General features: G+C 35.5%; 2 protein-coding genes across 2 annotated transcripts; both read left to right on the top strand.

The window, feature by feature from the left end:
* The first annotated feature begins 1,103 nt into the window (after window positions 1–1,103).
* On the top strand, window positions 1,104–7,892 carry LOC141363068 (uncharacterized). Its single transcript, XM_073865551.1, has 5 exons — window positions 1,104–1,137; window positions 3,359–3,574; window positions 6,957–7,166; window positions 7,539–7,683; window positions 7,781–7,892. Exons 1-5 carry the CDS (start codon window positions 1,104–1,106, stop codon window positions 7,875–7,877), a joined length of 702 nt encoding a protein of 233 aa, XP_073721652.1. The 3' UTR covers window positions 7,878–7,892.
* A 6,439-nt stretch (window positions 7,893–14,331) lies between these two features.
* On the top strand, window positions 14,332–16,817 carry LOC141363067 (uncharacterized). The gene is made up of 6 exons (XM_073865550.1): window positions 14,332–14,395; window positions 14,718–15,065; window positions 15,139–15,372; window positions 15,509–15,832; window positions 16,029–16,238; window positions 16,693–16,817. The coding sequence occupies exons 1-6, from the start codon at window positions 14,350–14,352 to the stop codon at window positions 16,815–16,817; spliced, it is 1,287 nt and encodes a 428-aa protein (XP_073721651.1). The 5' UTR covers window positions 14,332–14,349.
* The last annotated feature ends 1,082 nt before the right edge of the window (window positions 16,818–17,899 follow it).

The following is a 17,899-nucleotide window of genomic DNA, read 5'->3' as shown; positions in this document are numbered from 1 at the left end:
TCTTGCCGTACAGTAGATGTCACAGGACTGGTCTTCAAATAAAAGATCTGATGACACAGCTGTTGCTCATCTATTTTATAGCCTCGCATCGGGTGCGCTGTGATGTCGTCATCAACCGAGGCTATATACCTCCGGGTCAATTTCATTGACGTGTTTGCACACTATATTCAGCTGGTCAACGATAAAGACGTTTCCCCATAGCGCTTAGCAGCGCAGCATCTCGTTCCGCTTTTTCAGGGAACAAGGTTACAGTCAAGTAACCCCTCCGTTTTGTTGTTGTTTATGTATTGAAACGATTTCCCTTCACTTACAGAATTACGTCCAGAAAATAACCCAGCATTTTTTTACAGTTTATAACTGTCTGAATCTCTTATCTGTCTATGGTCATTTTTATTAAATTAAATTTACAGTAAGCTAAAAATATAAATAATGTTACTGTTTCTTTTTCAGGGTTCCTAACATTGAATAACTTTAATGTAACCTGTGATGAACTGAATATTTGTGCTGTAAGGGGGACACGGGTGACACTGAAGTGCGATTACTCAAACATCAACATCAAATCTGTGTTCTGGTTCAGTCATAAACAGAGAACAAACTGGAGAAACAAAGATGAACCTGAAGATTTGACTTTAGATTCAGATTACTCAGGACGAGTGGATCGCAGGATTACCAACCGCTACTCAGATCTCATAATATCAGATCTGATAGAGAGAGACAGTGGAGAATATCAGCTCATGTTCATTATGAAGGATGGAGTTAAACATCTCAGCTCAGTCACAGTCAATCTAACAGTTTCAGGTACATTTACATTCTCATCAGTCCAGTTAAACTCTTTTCATTTCTCATCTAATGTAAGGTTTTGATTATTTAGTTTTACAGGTGAAGATGAATCCTGAATCTACAGGACAGCGAGTAAAACTGAGCTGTGATTCCTCCTGCCCTTTAACTTCTGAATATGAGTACTTCTGGTACAAGAATGGACAATATTTAACATATGACCAAAGCATATTTGTGTCATCCAGCGGAAACACTGACAGTTATTCCTGCTTTGAGTCTCATTCGGAGTCTTCTTCATCTATGTGTAAGTTTGACATTTATACAATATGAGGAGCTCAGATGAAGAAGCTGCTAAACGCGGTAAAAAATAGAAAATGATATTTACTGAATGCTCTCAGCACGTTTGTGCATAAAAGATTAATTGATTAAAGGGAAGCGCGTGCAGGTTAAGGTGCAAGAGCTTTTTACTCAATAAAATGAGGTTTATTGAATAGCCTATACTGTAGGATATTGACTAAATTTTTAATCCAGTAAAGAGAGACTGGGGATTTCTGTATGTACTTAGTCAGTCCCATTTGTTAAAGACGTTTTTCTCGGGTTTTCAGTTGGAAAAAGAGAACAGACAACCTTAATTCAAATGTCTATATCTTTAAAACCATTCAATGTATGACTTTGAATGTCATTTGAAAGCTTATGATCTCCTCTCTCATGATACCAAAATCTCAATTTTGAAATTTGGGTCACTGTGACTCATTTTGCTGGATCAGGTCACATTTTATAATTAATTGAGATACATTTCTTACATACTGTTCCTTTAAGGGTTGAAATGGGCTTTGTGAGATCTGTTGTGTATTGTGACAAAGTCTCCTGGTTCAATTTTGTCCCATTTCAGAGAAACGTGTGTGCCAAAATTGCAGTAACATATTTTTCTGGCTGGTGTATTTTTCTCAGGGGCATTTTTCTCAGTTTCAGTGTTTGCGTAGTTACTGCACTTAGCTTTTGTAGGGCAATATACTGCTGTGTCATTTTTTGTCAGATCCAATATTAGTGGTGCTTTTAATCACAGTCTCTTTGCAAATCCAGCATTGACTTATGGCTTCTTTACAAATGAATCTGTGGTACACAAAGCACAAACATACCCGCCCCACGCAAGCTGGAACTTCATTATAAACAAACTTTAACCACGCATTCCTAATGTTATGTTCCAAGCCTCTGATTTAAAGGGGTCATATCATGAAAATGTTAGCATTGCCACTTTGTAGGTTTGAGCAAAAATGTGTCGTTTTGGGTGTGTTTTTTAAAATGCAAATGAGCGGATGAAGTGCAAACACTGATCACAATGATGGTGGTTTGTTGTAATTCAAACTCAATTGTGCTGTCAAGTCCTTCTTTTCTCTCTCTTTCTCTCTGCACTAAATAGCAGTGCAGTGGTTGGATAGTGCAGATAAAGGGGGGCGGTATTATTCTAATAAGATATCCTTATGACATCATAATGAAAGCCAAATCTCAATGACCTATTTTTGCTCAAACCTACAAAGTGGCAATGCTAACATTTTCATGATATGACCCCTTTAAAGTAATCCAGCGTCTGTGTTGTTCACAGACGGCACTTCCAGAACCGAACACTCCGTTGGGTAAAATAAAAGTCTCTCAGGAAAAATGTATTTAAAAGTCATTTTGGTTACATTTGGCAATCTTTAAAGACATGTTTACTGATTGTTTAGACACTAGATGGCTTGCTTTGCCACTGGCCCACACGTGTGTCACGCTAAGCTGTGGGCGGGGCTACAAAAGTGGTCGTTGTATGGAGGAGGTGTTTAAATTCTAATCTGACGTCATATTTCAGCACATTCCTGAATCGACTGTTTTAATGGCTTGGTGCCAAAAACTGTTATATTTCAGTAGCACAGACGTTTTCAGTTTTCAAGCTTGCAGGATTGTCATTTAAGTATGATGACTTCTTATATAACAAATTATCAAGTTAAAATTGAGTATTTGATTCACTGCTCCTTTAATACAGTATGGGGCAGTTTCTCAGATAGGACTTAAGTCTAGTCCCAGATTAACTTAAAGGTATTGCGGAGGATTTTCTTTTTCCGGGTGGAGCATCAAGACTATTGATCCTCCTAGTTGTCAATCAGGAGTGTTGCGCAATTGCATTTTTTTTTTAAAGTGGAGAAGGCGGTTCTTTTGTAAAATTCGAGAAAATCCTCCACTACACCTTTAAATGTTAGTGTTGTCTTGATCAAAAACAGCTTGCTTTGACATCTTAAAATATATCAGTGCGAGTGTTGTCTCAAGATGCACACCCGTAATGTTTATTTATAAATTATGCTTTTTGAATGAATTAACTATAATGCCTAGTCCTGGCCTAAGATAATCCCTGTCCAGGTGACCACTACTATGAGTATATTTGTAATTAATTGTTAATATTTTTCTTTTTTAAGAAAAACATTAATTGTGACTCTTTCAGGTCTTTCTAACAGTAGCTGTTGGGGTGTGACTTACACCTCTAGAAGAGTTTGTGCTTTAGTGGGATCAACAGTAGATATTAACTCTTCATATTCACATCCCACTGGAGATACAGTAGAGAAAACATACTGGCATTTCGATTATCGTGGGGAATTCAAAGATCTGCGTGAGGATCATCAGTTTTCTGGTCGTGTGGAGTTTGTTGGAAACACACTGAGAATCAAAGACGTCAACACGAGTGACTCTGTAGAATATCGATTCAGCATCATCACTAACAGATCAGATAAAGTTTCTGGTTTTCCTGGAGTCTCTCTTACTGTTACAGGTAACTGCTCATAATAAACTCTCTGTAAAGCTGATCAGATTTGTGAATATATTTATGCTACAGATTTAGGGTCCTTACAATTTTTTATCTTTTGTTAAACGATGAGTAGATTAAATTTAAAAAATGTCAATGCTATCAATCATTTGAGTTAATCATCTGAAACTTCATCTCGTCTGAACACTGTATGATGTTTATGAATATTAAACTTGTTTTTGAGGTTGTTCATGTTGAAAATAATATGATGTGTTTTGGTTACTGCATACAGTATATGATGCTGCTGTATCTCAGTCGCAGAGGTGGACACTACTTGAGTATTTTAAGTACATTTTCCAAGTATCTGTGTTTTATCAGAGTGTTTGTCTTGGGAAAAAAATACTTTTCTAAAAAAATATTCACTACATTCTAAATCATGAAATGTACTGGAGTAAAAAATATGATATGCTTGGGAATTTATATTTTCCAAAGAAAAACACTGATAAAATATGAATACCCAAACGTTTACTTTTATGTAGAAAGTAAAAATACTTAAGTAGTGTCCACCTCTGCTCAATCGTTTCATTGCTGTGGAATCTTAACTCACTTAACCAGCATTACCAGTTAGACTATGGTTGACCAAATTGTTCTGGTAAATAGTGTAAATATGTTGGTCAAGCAGCCAGGCCAGCAGCAAACCAGCATTTACCAGTCTAATCCAGTATTAAGACTATGAGCCAGATTTACTAACAGTTTGAACTATCATTTTGGCGTTAAATTACGACTGTTGGGATTTACTAAAGATGTGCAATGAATTATTGGAGCTGTAAAAGGTGTGGTCTGGTTATTTTTGCATTTTTAGAAGTTTTGCTTTCAGATGCAAAACGGTTATTTAAATGATTCCTGCAACGCGATTTACTAATATTTGCGCATGTGTTATGACGTGGTATTTGCACCATTATTTAATGCTGGAAAAATACATGTCTTAAATTATTTTGCGCTAGAAATGTCTGCAATTATTGCATAAAAAAAGGCATCACAGAGATCAGCGAGCGCGTGGTACAAGGCAGATTATTTTTGACATCCCCACTGAAAAATCCAGCTAAAACCAGCATAAGCTGGTGAGCTGGTTTTAGCTGGTCCCCAGCTTGGTTTTAGCTGGTTTTGCTGCTGTAGCAAGCTGGTTTAGCTGTGTTTTGGTCACATTTTAAGCTGGTCTAGCTGGACTTAGCTGGTCTTGCTGGAATACCAGCTGGCCCACCAGCATGACCAGCTTTGTCAGGCTGGGAGGACCAGCGTAAACCACCTTAAACCAGCTACCAGTTATGCTGGTTTTAGCTGGAGTTAAAGCTCACGTAACACACGCTGTTTCTGCATTTCTGATGTTAATTTTGAGTACCTATAGAGTAGTATGACATCCTTTATATCTCCGATGACTCTTTAGTTTAATCAGATTTATAAAAGAAAGATTAGCTTTACCGAATCTTTCTGATAACATACGGAAAAATGAAGAAGGAGGAGTTACTACCGCGGGTGGAGCGAGTACGAGTCATGCAACACTATACAACACTGGTTTAACTTATGATTCACTACATGTTCGTGTCATTTATATAATATGCACGTGCATATTTACAACATAAGACAGAAGTCTTACTTACCGTATGCAACTCGTGACCCGGTTCGAAAAATCCAGGGCATCAAACACACACGCAAAACTCCGCTGCTTCCCCGGATAATAAACTATATCCATTGTTTTCATAAGGCTGGATGTCTTCTCCTTACATCCAAAAACACACTTCTTCTTTCATGCCATTGTTGAGTTTTGAAATTAAACAAAGCTGCCTCGCGTGATAAGATGTTTGCAAGTGCTAGTGTCTCCCGTTGATTGACGGGGGGGGGGGGGGGGGGGTTTCCGGGGGAAGTGCCCATATAAAGAAGTGATACGTATAGAAAACCCCTGAAACGGACCTGTAATCGAAAAAAACTTTCCGAAACTTGTAGGAACCCTGGCGAAGTGCATTCGGCACAGAAATACTCTGTAACATGTCCAACTGCTGTTTTGACACTTTGCCTACGTTTAGCATGAGGAAACAACTGTGTTAATAAGTCAGAATGCTTGAAATACCATTGAACCACCCCTTTAACTAAGAGAAGTCACAAGAGAAGTAGGTCACACAATACCAGACGTTTTAAACTTTTTTGTTCTACAATTATTTTCGGTGTTAACTTTGTACTTAGCTGTAATTTCACTTTTTACGCAGTGTTGTCCGTGGCGCTGAACTCAAGCGCATCAGTAGACGCTATTCGTGACCCTCAACTAATTTTGCGCTGTTCTTAGTAGATAAATATATGATCACTCCCATCTGCGCTTTTTTGGATTTGCGCTCTCACGCTAATTTGCCCTTTTTAGTAAATCTGGCCCTAAGGCTGGTATAAACTGGTTGTGTCAAATGGTCTCTTCCTGTCTAAGTGGGGGATCTGTGACAAACTTGCAGCTTTATGTTGATGTGGACACTCATTATAGAGGTCTTCAGAATTAAGACAAATATTTATGTTGTACTCGTGCATTTGACAGATGCTTTTATTTAAAGCAATTTAAGCTGTGTTCATGTTACACTTTTAAGAAGGAAGCGGAGTCCATTCCAATGCAACACATTTATTTCTGTAGAAATACAGGAAAAATAACACAGATTAATAAGGAGCACTCTCTGTTGCAGGTGTAGTGAAGCTCATGTACTGACACTAAAGCCGTTTCTCAATGTCAAGGATACTTCCTTGGCAGGACTAGTCCTTACAAGTCACTTCCTTCAGAGGCTAGGCGAGGCTCCTTTTAAGCATTCGGAGAACACGTTAAATGGAACAGGCTAGCAAGTGCACGTCATTACGTCATTGCGTGATTGAAAGGTGTGCTTTCGGTGCTGCGCGCATAGGATTGTGGGTGATTTCAGCGCGTGAAGAGCGCGAAGGATACAAATTTGCATCCTTTCCTGTATATGGGATATTTCTCGAATGAAGGACTCAGTCCTTGCCTGAAATTTCAAGGATCCTCGACATTGGAACAGCCCTTTGACGGACGTCTATGACGTAGCATCCTCGAAATTCTAGCTTCCGAGGATCCTTCCTTGACATTGAGAAACGGCTTAACACTCTGCTTCTATGTGCTTCATCGACTGATTCAGTTGTGTGTATGTGAGAGCGCCCCCTGCTGACGAACATGAGTTCAGCAAACGCAATTACAATGCCTAATTTAAACCCTCAGGGCTACACTCACATTATATATTTTATCTGTATGTGTTTGTGACTGCATAACCTTGCCATTGTTCACATCATACTGATTTGAGCTCAATCAAACATTTCAAGCCTAACTTTAAAAAGTAGTTGATGTGAACTCTGTTTTATGAAATCTCAGATACACGAGTGATAAGCAGTCCAGACCCTGTGATAGATGGAGAAAAAGTGATATTAAGCTGTTCAACTGAATGCACTCTGGATAACAAACATACTTACATCTGGTATAAGAATGGACAACAGGTAACAGATGGATTGACATTATTAAACAAGCTGTACCTGGACTCAATCAACAGTGAGGAGCTACAAGAGTATTCCTGTACTGTAAGAGGTAACACAACATCTCATCATACATCTGATCAAATTATATAAGAGAGAGTTTCAATCCTTGATGCTGATTGGTTTACGCAGCTATGACATCATCACTGAGATACTTTTATTCTCACTGTGCTGCACTCATAGCTGAATGAAGACTCATAATGAAAGAAATATTTGTGTCATTATTGTTTTCATTTTTTACAAACTGTTTCACAACTGCTTCAGTTGTAATGATATTCATAATGCACAGCCTCTCATACCTGCATTCAGGTGATCTATCTGATAGATTTACTGTATTGATTTTATCATCATGAGTCTTTGTTATTTAAGATGAAGAGTAAAGTTACAGTATATTCTGAATTTTTTGGGGTTTGTCCTTCTTCAGATTCAATGGACAAAACCACTGAAAAAACTGACAGAAACAATGAAGACATGGGCAAAGCCACTAAAGCAGTAGTGGACAGTTCAGTGTTTGTCTCTCTGTTGGTGTTTCTGCCTCAGTTTCTCATTATAGGAGCTGTATGGATCTGGTAAGTAAAACATCAAGTAAAACTCAAAACAGCATAATATACAGTGAATATTCTGATATGAATTCAGATTGTAAGAGTGTGAATTTTGACCCTACAGGTTTTTCATCAGCATGAATAAATTGAACTCATCTAAAAACAAAACTGATGACAAACAAATAGAGGTGAGAAAATCTGTATATCTGTATGTTAAATAAACTAATGGTCAGATTTTATAACATTATCTCTTTCTGTGTGTTTGTCATTGTTAGATGTTGCAGGTCTGTGAGTAGATCAGCTGTCTGTCCATCAGAACTACTGGAGTGATGTCACAACTCTCTTTATGACATCATCACCTAGCAATAGTCTCTCAGCAGTGACATCAGGCTGTTATTGAACTCAATGCTGTTTTTAGTTAGTTTAAGATTTTATATGCAGTTAGGAAAGTGTTTGTTTTTAGGGCTATTTTTTAGGTTATTAAGGCTTTTTTGGGTAATCTTCTTTTACTAACAAATAGTTGCTGTGATTTTGTCTCTTCTAGATGTCGACTCTTCGGTGTATTTAGGTTTCAATCAGGACTCAGTAGAAAATCTTTTGCTTATTCTGCACTCTGGTCATAAATTAACCCTCAGAATATAACAACAGCTTGATCATTTTGTTACCAAGGGAAAATTTAAAGCGCTTATTAAAAGTTTTAAGCTATTCTCAAGCTGGATTTTGTATACATTTACATAACATTTTTAGTAGTTACAAACAGTCAGAGGTGGGTAGAGTACCCAAAATCTGTACTCAAGTAAAAGTACAAGTACTTCTACAAAAATGTACTCAAGTAAAAGTAAAAGTATCAATCTAATTATTTACTTGAGTAAGAGTAAAAAAGTATTAGATGAAAAAAACTACTCAAGTAGTTAGTTACTCGTTACTTCTGATCTGATAGAGGAGTAGTGCAAAAGCACTGAATTTCAGACTACTTGGAGGGTTTTCACAAACCTCTCCCTAAAAGTCTCATTGTTCTGCTTATAAACAAGTAAAGCAGCCTATCTCAGTCCTGCAATGGGTACATTAACATCACATAACGTGTCATTTGAGAAAAAAATCTCAAACACACACACACACACACAGAGATGTTTTTCTGACGGTTAACTCTGTATTTATTTTCATGTTCCCAACACAAACTTGTCAGCATCTGCCTTTAAACATGCAAACAGTAAACAAAAAAGAACGTGTGTGTCATGGAGAAACATTCTGGATGTTTTATATGACAAAGATGGTCTAATGTATCTAAAGTTAAAAAGATTAAATTTAACAGTTTTTGAGAGACTTTTGATATGATTTTTAAAAGACAGTGTATAAGTGCAAGACGTCGTTACATTATGCTGTTCAGTTTGTTTAGTTTTGTGGGGAAATTCTATGGAAATGTGCAGATGTAAACGTGCTGTTTGTATGGTTTAACTTACACTAGGTTTGGTCATCGCTTGCACAAGAGTGCATATGGCAAAAAAAAACTCATATAGTATGTGAAATGACCATTGATAGTGTTCAAATAGACATTACTGTGACTTACCACTTTAGGTTGGATCTTGAATTCCTGTACACTGATATGTCAGCTCGTTTATTGAACAAAGCATGCATCGCATTATGAAACTATTCTTTTTGATCTCTTGGAGTGAAAACATAGACCGAAATTGAAGCCGCCATGCATGATCTGCCTCCGATATCTCGCACAACGCAGTTAACGCACAGTCGCCCTCATCTGCTTCTCCTATCATCTATGCGCGGCGCGCGCGCTAGGGTGACCGCGTGGTCGTGCGCGCTAAAGGGTGACGCAGCCTGTCTCGCTAAACTTTCGAACACGCCCTATAAACTTCTCAGATGTATCAGGATTGCGAATGAATCTGAGTAAATCTGTTATTTTTCCTTTAAAAAACTGTAATTTATCAGATATTTGTGGGATTCCAATCAAGAATACGGTGACTTATCTTGGAGTAATTATATGTAAAGATGAAAATACTCGTAGTAATTTAAACTTTGACCCAATAATTAGGAAAACTAATAATAGATTCAACATGTGGTTACAAAGGGTTTTATCATTACAGGGAAGAATCCTTTTGTCCAAGGCTGAAGGAATCCCCAGATCAGTTTATGTTTCCTTGTCACTTGATATGCCCTCTAAAATAACTAAAGAATTGGACAAATTACTTTTTGATTTTATTTGATTTTAAGAGGAAAGCACACTACTTGAGGAAAGAAATATTGTGCAATTCTAAAGATAATGGCGGCTTAGAGGTATTGAATTATGATACACTAAATAATGTATTTAAAATTAATTGGATAATACAATACTTAAAAAAGAAAGATAATATGTGGAATGCTTTCCCCAAATTCTTGTTTAAGTCAGTTGGTGGTCTGGAATTCTTGTTAAAATGTAATTACTCTATTGATAAAATTCCACTAAAACTTGCAAGATTTCATCAACAAGCTCTCATGTCATGGACATTGGCATATAAACATAATTTTTCCCCTAGAAGATATTATATTTGGAATAATAGAGATATTTTATATAAACATAAATACCTTTTTTTTAATGTATGGTTTGAGAATAACATAATATTGGTTAGCCAGTTGATGAATGGTGATGGAGTTTTATTGTCATACACAGAGTTTCTTGACAAATTTAAAATTCCAATTAGACCCAGAGAATATGCAATTGTAATGGATGCTGTAACCAAGAAAGTATTATTTCTTCTTAAAAATGCAAACGAAAACCCTAACTTTAAAAATCTAATGAATACACTGTTTGTTGGAAATAGTAATATCTTAAAAGACAACATTTCAAATAAATCTATTAGGAACCTAATACATGATGTTACATATCCTCCGGCTAGATTTTTTTGGTCATCAATATTTGGAGATTTAAATTGGCGCAAGGCTTGGAGAATGGTTGATAAATTTTTGGTTAATAACAAAGTAAAGGAAGTTTCATTTAAAATAATGCACAGAATTTACCCAGCAAAACATGTATTAGAGAGGTTTAAATTAAATATTGACTATTCATGTGAATTCTGTAATAATGAAAAAGAAACAATTTTTCATTTATTTTATCATTGTATTTATACCAAGATATTTTGGGTTGATATTGAAAATTTTATTACAAGAAAACTTAATACAGCTGTTAAATTGGGTGGGCCGGATATAATGATTTATTTTAATGACTGTGAAATAGAAAAGGACAAAGCATATGTTATTCAATTACTAATCTTAATGGGGAAGTTTCATGTACACAAAATGAAATGGTCTGGTGGTAAGCCCAATTTCGTCCATTTTCTCAACGAATTTAAGCAATATTGTAATGTTGTAAACAAATGTAAAAATAAAAAAGCTTTAAGGGCTTCTAATATTATCTGCAAATTTGATGTAGACAAGTAATATGCACCACTTATGGGGGGGGGGTTTGTTTGTTTGTTTGTTTTCTCTGGCTAACTTTGTTATTGTTTTATTTTGGATTACATTATCATTTACATATGTACATTGACAACATTTATGTACAATACATTGTTATAACTCTCTTGTTGTTATATATGTATGTATATATATATATATATATATGTATATGTTCATATGCAAAAAAAAAAAAAAAAAAAAAAAAACGCCCTATAAACTTTTAAAAAAATATATGTTCATTAATTATTACCATTTAACAGTAGCGCAGTAACGCCGCCGAATGTAGCGAAGTAAAAGTACAGTTTTTTCACTAGAAATGTACTTGAGTAAGAGTAAAAAGTACATATCCTTAAATTTACTCTAAAAGTACTAGTTACCCAAAAAATGTACTCAAGTACATGTAACGAAGTAAATGTAATTCGTTACTACCCACCTCTGCAAACAGTATCAAAAGTCTTTTATATTAGTGAATCTTAATTTTGTTCTTTATTTTTTATTGTTTTTAATTGCATCTTTATGTATAATGTATCTTCTCTGCAAGGTCTCATTCAAAAACAGTTGGGAGACTTCAATAAAGATGAAATAAAAGTACATATAAAAGTTGATTTTGATTGGCCATTTACTGTTTTAAAAGGATAGTTTATTTAATCATAAAAGTGATGTCATCATTTTCATCATGTTGATCTAAACCTGTATGAGTTTCTTTATTCTGTTGAACACATTAAGTTTTTTAATGATGTAAGCACACACTTGACAGCAGAGGTGGACAATAACTTCATTAGTAAGAGGATTTTTTTCTTTTCTGTATCGTGATCGTTTTTTTTTTTTTTTTTTTTTTGCAGGATACAAACAGTCTATCAGTAATCACGCTAGTAGGGTCATGTGTCATGAAGTTCAGTAATTGTTTAACCAACTGGTGGCATTCACAGCAAAATGGACGTGATCCTGAGAGGGCGCATCCATGGCCGTAGAGTATGTCAGTATGAAGTATGGTCAGGCAAATGATTTTTGTATGTATTTGCTCACCTATTTTAGGCAAAAATTTTCTTGAAACATCACGCTAACCGTGTGCATGCCTGTGTTTAGTTAACTTCTTCATTTAGGTTAGATGTAATCAGTTCACCCAATACAGCCGAGTCAACTGCCTCTAGTGGACAAAAACAACACTGCACCAAATATACAAGAGTTTCTCTGTGGTGTACAGATCAAAATGATTTCCAAAGTGAATTCACTAAATAACACAAAAGAAAGTCATGTTTAATTTAAAGGGGTCACATCAACTTGAAAATTCTGTCTACAGTGGCATTGTTGAACTTTCACAGTTTATTAAAATAATGTTCTCAAAACTGTCACTGGGCCAGTACCCTTTGTAAAGACCCCATTTAGGAACAGATATGAGGTGTCAGTATGTACCTCGAGGTATTAATATGAACTCTATGTGCACAGGTGTTTTTAAAAGGGTACCGCCCCAGTGACAGCTAGAGATCATTTATAACATTTATATTATTACTGGGAAACATGAAGACATGATGCACTGCTGTAAATCTACCACATAAAGAATTCAAGTTTATTCCAGGAGAGGGTGACACACAACAGAGTCTAATGTACTACAACATACACAAAACAATGAGTCCTCAGAAACAGAGAGAGACTCTTAGTTTAGATTGACATAAATTGTGAAGGGAGGAAACTAACTTGAAATTAATTGTAAGTTATGTCAATATTAATTCACTAAACTGCACTGTTAGACATTTCTGTAAATTTTACAGCTATTTACTGTATATCACCCAGTATAATACTGCAAACTATTTATACAGTAAATAACTGTAATTCTCTGTGACATCAAACATCATATACAGTATTTTAAATGAAAGCCAAGCCAGCTATAACAATCACATCATGATAGATCTGCAGGAGAATGACATTAAAATGTTTTAAACAAGGGCAGGATGATAAACATCAATGTTTGTTTGCAGGTTCATTTGGTGCTATGCAGACCGCTTGGTGATGTCAAAGTATAAACGTGATTCAAAGCAAACTTCTGCGTGTGATTTCTTGAATCGCTTCACATCTTTTTAAAATGTAGCTTCACTACAGATACAGCTTCTCAAACTGTCTTTTTAAGCACATTGTGTATTTATTTATGTCAAACAATCTTGCAGGCACAATGTTAACCACTAAAGGAAGCTCTTTGTGTTGTAAAGGTTCATCTGTCCATGCAAGTGGGTATTTTTTCCAAGGCTATTTGATCAGAGAGAATGAAAATAATATTTTCTTTGTAATTTAAAGAAAACATGAATTCAAAACTAACTTCATAAGCTGGCTATAACCTCTACTACGGTAAACATGAAGGTAAATGTAGTCATCTGTTGTTGCATCTTCTGCTATTCTAAAAATGTCTGTCTGTGTTTTAAACTGTATTACGAAATGTTTAGGGCGGTGTCTGAAATAACTCCATACCTTCATTCCCTATTCCCTACATTAGTTTATAAAATGAGTAAGTGTTTACATGCACAAAAGGTTACGACGATACAGTTTACATGCACCCTAAACATTGCAATCTTATTTAAATGTTCGTTTACATGTACATTATAGAATCCGAACCGAAAGTATGCGCAAGCGCACAGCCAGGGTTGCCAGACCCACGTTTCAAAACCATCCGACTGGACTTCCAAAACTAGCACAAAAGCATCCCAATGAATATTCACAGCCCAAATACCAATAACTTATCAACTAAATCATTTAATCTTTAACCCGCAGAAAAAAAAAACAACTGGTGGAAATAGTTTAAACAGTATCCCAAATCTAAACTCGAAAAAAGCAGAGGACTTGGCAACGCAACGCTCGCGACAGCATCTCTCGTTGGAGTTCACGCTTTACTCTGTATGAAAGTCAAAACCGAGTTGGAGTTGTTCTTAAGAAGTTTTCCGATATAGGTAATGAAAACACACTTTTCAAAAGTCACAACGCTATTTTATTGCAAGTAGTCTGATGTTTTAAAAATAAACACAAACGCTGCAGAATTTAGTTAAACGCGTGACCCCATTAATGCTGTTGTTGTTGCGCGTTTCTGTGACGAGATTCATAAATATAATACGTGAACTTGGAGCGCAAATGTTCTGCGCATGTGCACAACGTATTTTTGAGAAAGTCACAGTCAAACTAACATTGTGTTTTTATCAGCAATAAGAAAAGTTCTTGTTTAATGTTTTGTAGCTGGTATTATGTGAGTTTCTACAAAGAGAAATCATGAACTTCAGACTCTCATCACTGATCCTGCTGTTACACATTCAAGGTATGAAACACAGTTTTGTTATTATACTGAAAAACTTCAATATATATTTGTTAAAAGTATGTCAGATTTTAAACTAGTTTAGTCTAATTTAATTTACATCGCTGTACTCCAAAGGCTGGATTCTCCATTTGGATCAGTCTCTAAAATGTTTAAAGTGAGTTTGTGTATTTAAAACCGAACTTAGAGATTTGTGTTTGAGAACAAAATTGATGAATCTGAGTTCATATCCTTACAGGACTGTCTGAATCTCTCACGTCGCTCTGTAATTTTAATGAAGTTACATACAGTAAACTACATATTAATGTTACCGTTTCTTCTTCAGGGTTCCTAACATTGGATAACTTTAATGTAACCTGTAATAAACAGAATATTTGTGCTGTGAGGGGGACACTGATGAGTGTGAGGTGCTTTTACTCAAACATCAACATCAAAACTGTGTTCTGGTTCAGTCAGAAACAGAGAGCAAACTGGAGAAACAAAGATGAACCTGAAGATTTGACTTTAGATTCAGATTACTCAGGACGAGTTATTCAAGAGATCACTAAAGATTACTCAGAGCTCAGAATATATGATCTGTTAGAAAGAGACGGTGGAGAATATCAGCTCATGTTCATTACGAAGGATGGAGTTAAACATCTCAGCTCAGTCACAGTCAATCTAACAGTCACAGGTACATTTACATTCTCATCAGTCCAGTTAAACTCTTTTCATTTCTCATCTAATGTAAGATTTTGATTATTTAGTTTTACAGCTGAAGATGAATCCTGAATCTACAGGACAGCGAGTACAACTGAGATGTTATTCCTCCTGCCCTCCTGAATATGGTTACCGCTGGTACAAGAATGGAGAATATCTAACAAAATTGTTCAATAATCTAAAATATGTAATACAAGACCAAAGCATATTTGTGTCATCCAGAGAAAACACTGGCAATTATTACTGCTCTCAGCATTTTTCTGATCTCTCTCCATCTGTGTGTGAGTCTGACATTTATAAAATATTTAAATTAAAATGGAAGAATAAAATTGTTAATTTTCTTGTTGATTCATATACCATATGAGTGTGTTTGTAATTGATTGTGAATGTTACAGCAGTATTTTGTGACTCTTTCAGGTCTTTCTAACAGTGGCTGTTGGGCTGTGACTTACACCTCTACAAGAGTTTGTGCTTTAGTGGGATCAACAGTAGATATTCACTCTTCATACTCACATCCCACTGGAGATACAGTAGAGGAAACATGCTGGGATTACTATAAACTTGGTGAACTCAGAGATCTGCGTGAGGATCATAAGTTTTCTGGTCGTGTGGAGTATCTGGGAAACACACTGAGAATCAAACACGTCAACGTGAATGACACTGGATATTATCAGTTCCGGATCATCACTAACACATCAGATGAAGTTATTGGTAATCCTGGAGTCACTCTTACTGTTACAGGTAACTGCTCATAATAAACTCTCTGTAGTGCAGCACTCATTATACTGAAGCATTATAGCTCGAGTAAGAGTCTGATATCAACACGTCTGTGATTAGGCCATAGATTTAGGCCATGCTTTACCAATTGAGCTAAATCAAAATACGAGGCCTAACTTTGAAAAGTAGTTGACATGAACTCTTTTATATGAAATTTCAGATACACGAGTGAGAAGCAGTCCAGACCCTGTGATAGATGGAGAAAAAGTGATATTAAGCTGTTCAACTGAATGCCCTCTGGATAACAAACATACTTACATCTGGTATAAGAATGGACAACAGGTAACAGATGGATTGAGATTATTAAACAAGCTGTACCTGGACTCAATCAACAGAGAGGAGCTACAAGAGTATTCCTGTACTGTAAGAGGTAACACAACATCTCATCATACATCTGATGAAATTATATAAGAGAGACTTTCTGTCCTTGATGCTGATTGGTTTATTCACAGCTATGACATCATCACTGAGCTACTTTCCCTGTGCAGCACTCATAGCTGATCATAAATATTGTGTCAGTTACAGTTTATATGTCAAACACTTCAGTATATCTCATAATGAAAGAAACATTTGTGTCATTATTATTATTTTCATTTTATAGAAACTGATTTATTAAAATATTTTACTCATTTGTCTCTGTGTCAGTCTGTAAGTCACGGGTTAAAGTTCATTGCTCTTCAGTTGTAATGATATTTATAATGTAGCAAAGCCTCTCATACCTGCATTCAGGTGATCTATCTGATAGATTTACTGTATTGACTATTTGTAATGAAGATAAAGAGTAAAGTTATGTTCTGAATTTTCTGGTGTTTGTCTTTCTTCAGATTCAATGGACAAAACCAATAAAACAACTGACAGAAACAATGAAGAAATGTACAGTTCAGTGTTTGTTCCTCTGTTGGTGTTTCTGCCTCAGTTTCTCATTATAGGAGCTGTATTTATCTGGTAAGTAAAAATATCAAGTAAAACTCAAAACTGCATAACATACAGTGAATATTCTGATATGAATTCAGATTGTAAGAGTGTGAATTTTGACCCTACAGGTTTTTCATCAGCATGAATAAATTGAGCTCATCTAAAAACAAAACTGATGACAAACAAATAGAGGTGAGAAAATCTGTATATCTGTATGTTAAATAAACTAATGGTCAGATTTTATAACATTATCTCTTTCTGTGTGTTTGTCATTGTTAGATGTTGAAGGTCTGTGAGTAGATCAGCTGTCTGTCCATCAGAACTACTGGAGTGATGTCACAACTCTCTTTATGACATCATCACCTAGCAACAGTCTCTCAGCAGTGACATCAGTGATGCAGTGATGTCATATACAGTGACATATTAATGACAGTTCAGTGTAAATAATCTAATGCTGAAATAGATGAATTATTCATTGAAGTATTGAGTTTATCATTCATCAGTCTTGTGTCAGTGTCAGATCAACTGTAACATCACAATGAATAAATCCTGTAAAAACTTTGCTATAGTGCATCTTTATGTAGATGATACTGTGATCTACTTTCATCTTCACTATAAATCAGGCTGTTATTCAACTCAATGCTGCTTTAGTTAGGTTAGGATTTTATTACAGGGCTGTGCTTTAATCTTGCGGTTAGGAAAGCATTTGTTCAGTTTATTTTAAAATGTTTTGGACTATGAGGACATTATTTACATGCATGTTGCTTATTAAAAGTTTGAAGCTTATAAAGTTTATCTGTTATAAGAGTGTGTTATTGCTATTCTCAGGCTGGATTTTGTATAAATACATTTCAGTATTTACAAATAGCATTAAAAGTCCTTTATATTAGTGAATTTTAACTTTGATCTCTATTGTTTTTAATTTAATCTTTGTGTAATAATGTGTCTTCTGTGCAAGGTTTCACTCAAAAAGAGTTGGGAGACTTAGTAAAATAAAGATGAAATAAAAGTACATATAAAAGTTGATTTTGATTGGTCATTTACTGTTTTAACAGGAGAGTTTATTTAATCATAAAAGTGTCTGTCATCATTTCCTCACCCTCATGTTGATCTAAA

Source organism: Misgurnus anguillicaudatus, unplaced genomic scaffold, assembly GCF_027580225.2.
Source record: "Misgurnus anguillicaudatus unplaced genomic scaffold, ASM2758022v2 HiC_scaffold_32, whole genome shotgun sequence".
In the NCBI taxonomy this organism is placed as follows: Eukaryota; Metazoa; Chordata; class Actinopteri; order Cypriniformes; family Cobitidae; genus Misgurnus; species Misgurnus anguillicaudatus.
Note: the sequence above shows the minus strand (reverse complement) of the source record. Positions and strands in the feature narration are given on the sequence as shown.

Bases quoted from the DNA above. Each gene is read 5' to 3' on its own strand.
- LOC141363067 (XM_073865550.1), top strand. From the start codon at position 14,350: ATGAACTTCAGACTCTCATCACTGATCCTGCTGTTACACATTCAAG. The intron at 14,396-14,717 runs GTATGAAACACA...TTTCTTCTTCAG, and splicing joins CCTGCTGTTACACATTCAAG to GGTTCCTAACATTGGATAAC. The intron at 15,833-16,028 runs GTAACTGCTCAT...ATGAAATTTCAG, and splicing joins AGTCACTCTTACTGTTACAG to ATACACGAGTGAGAAGCAGT.
- LOC141363068 (XM_073865551.1), top strand. From the start codon at position 1,104: ATGAGGAGCTCAGATGAAGAAGCTGCTAAACGCG. The intron at 1,138-3,358 runs GTAAAAAATAGA...ATCCCACTGGAG, and splicing joins TGAAGAAGCTGCTAAACGCG to ATACAGTAGAGAAAACATAC. The intron at 7,684-7,780 runs GTAAGTAAAACA...TTGACCCTACAG, and splicing joins ATAGGAGCTGTATGGATCTG to GTTTTTCATCAGCATGAATA.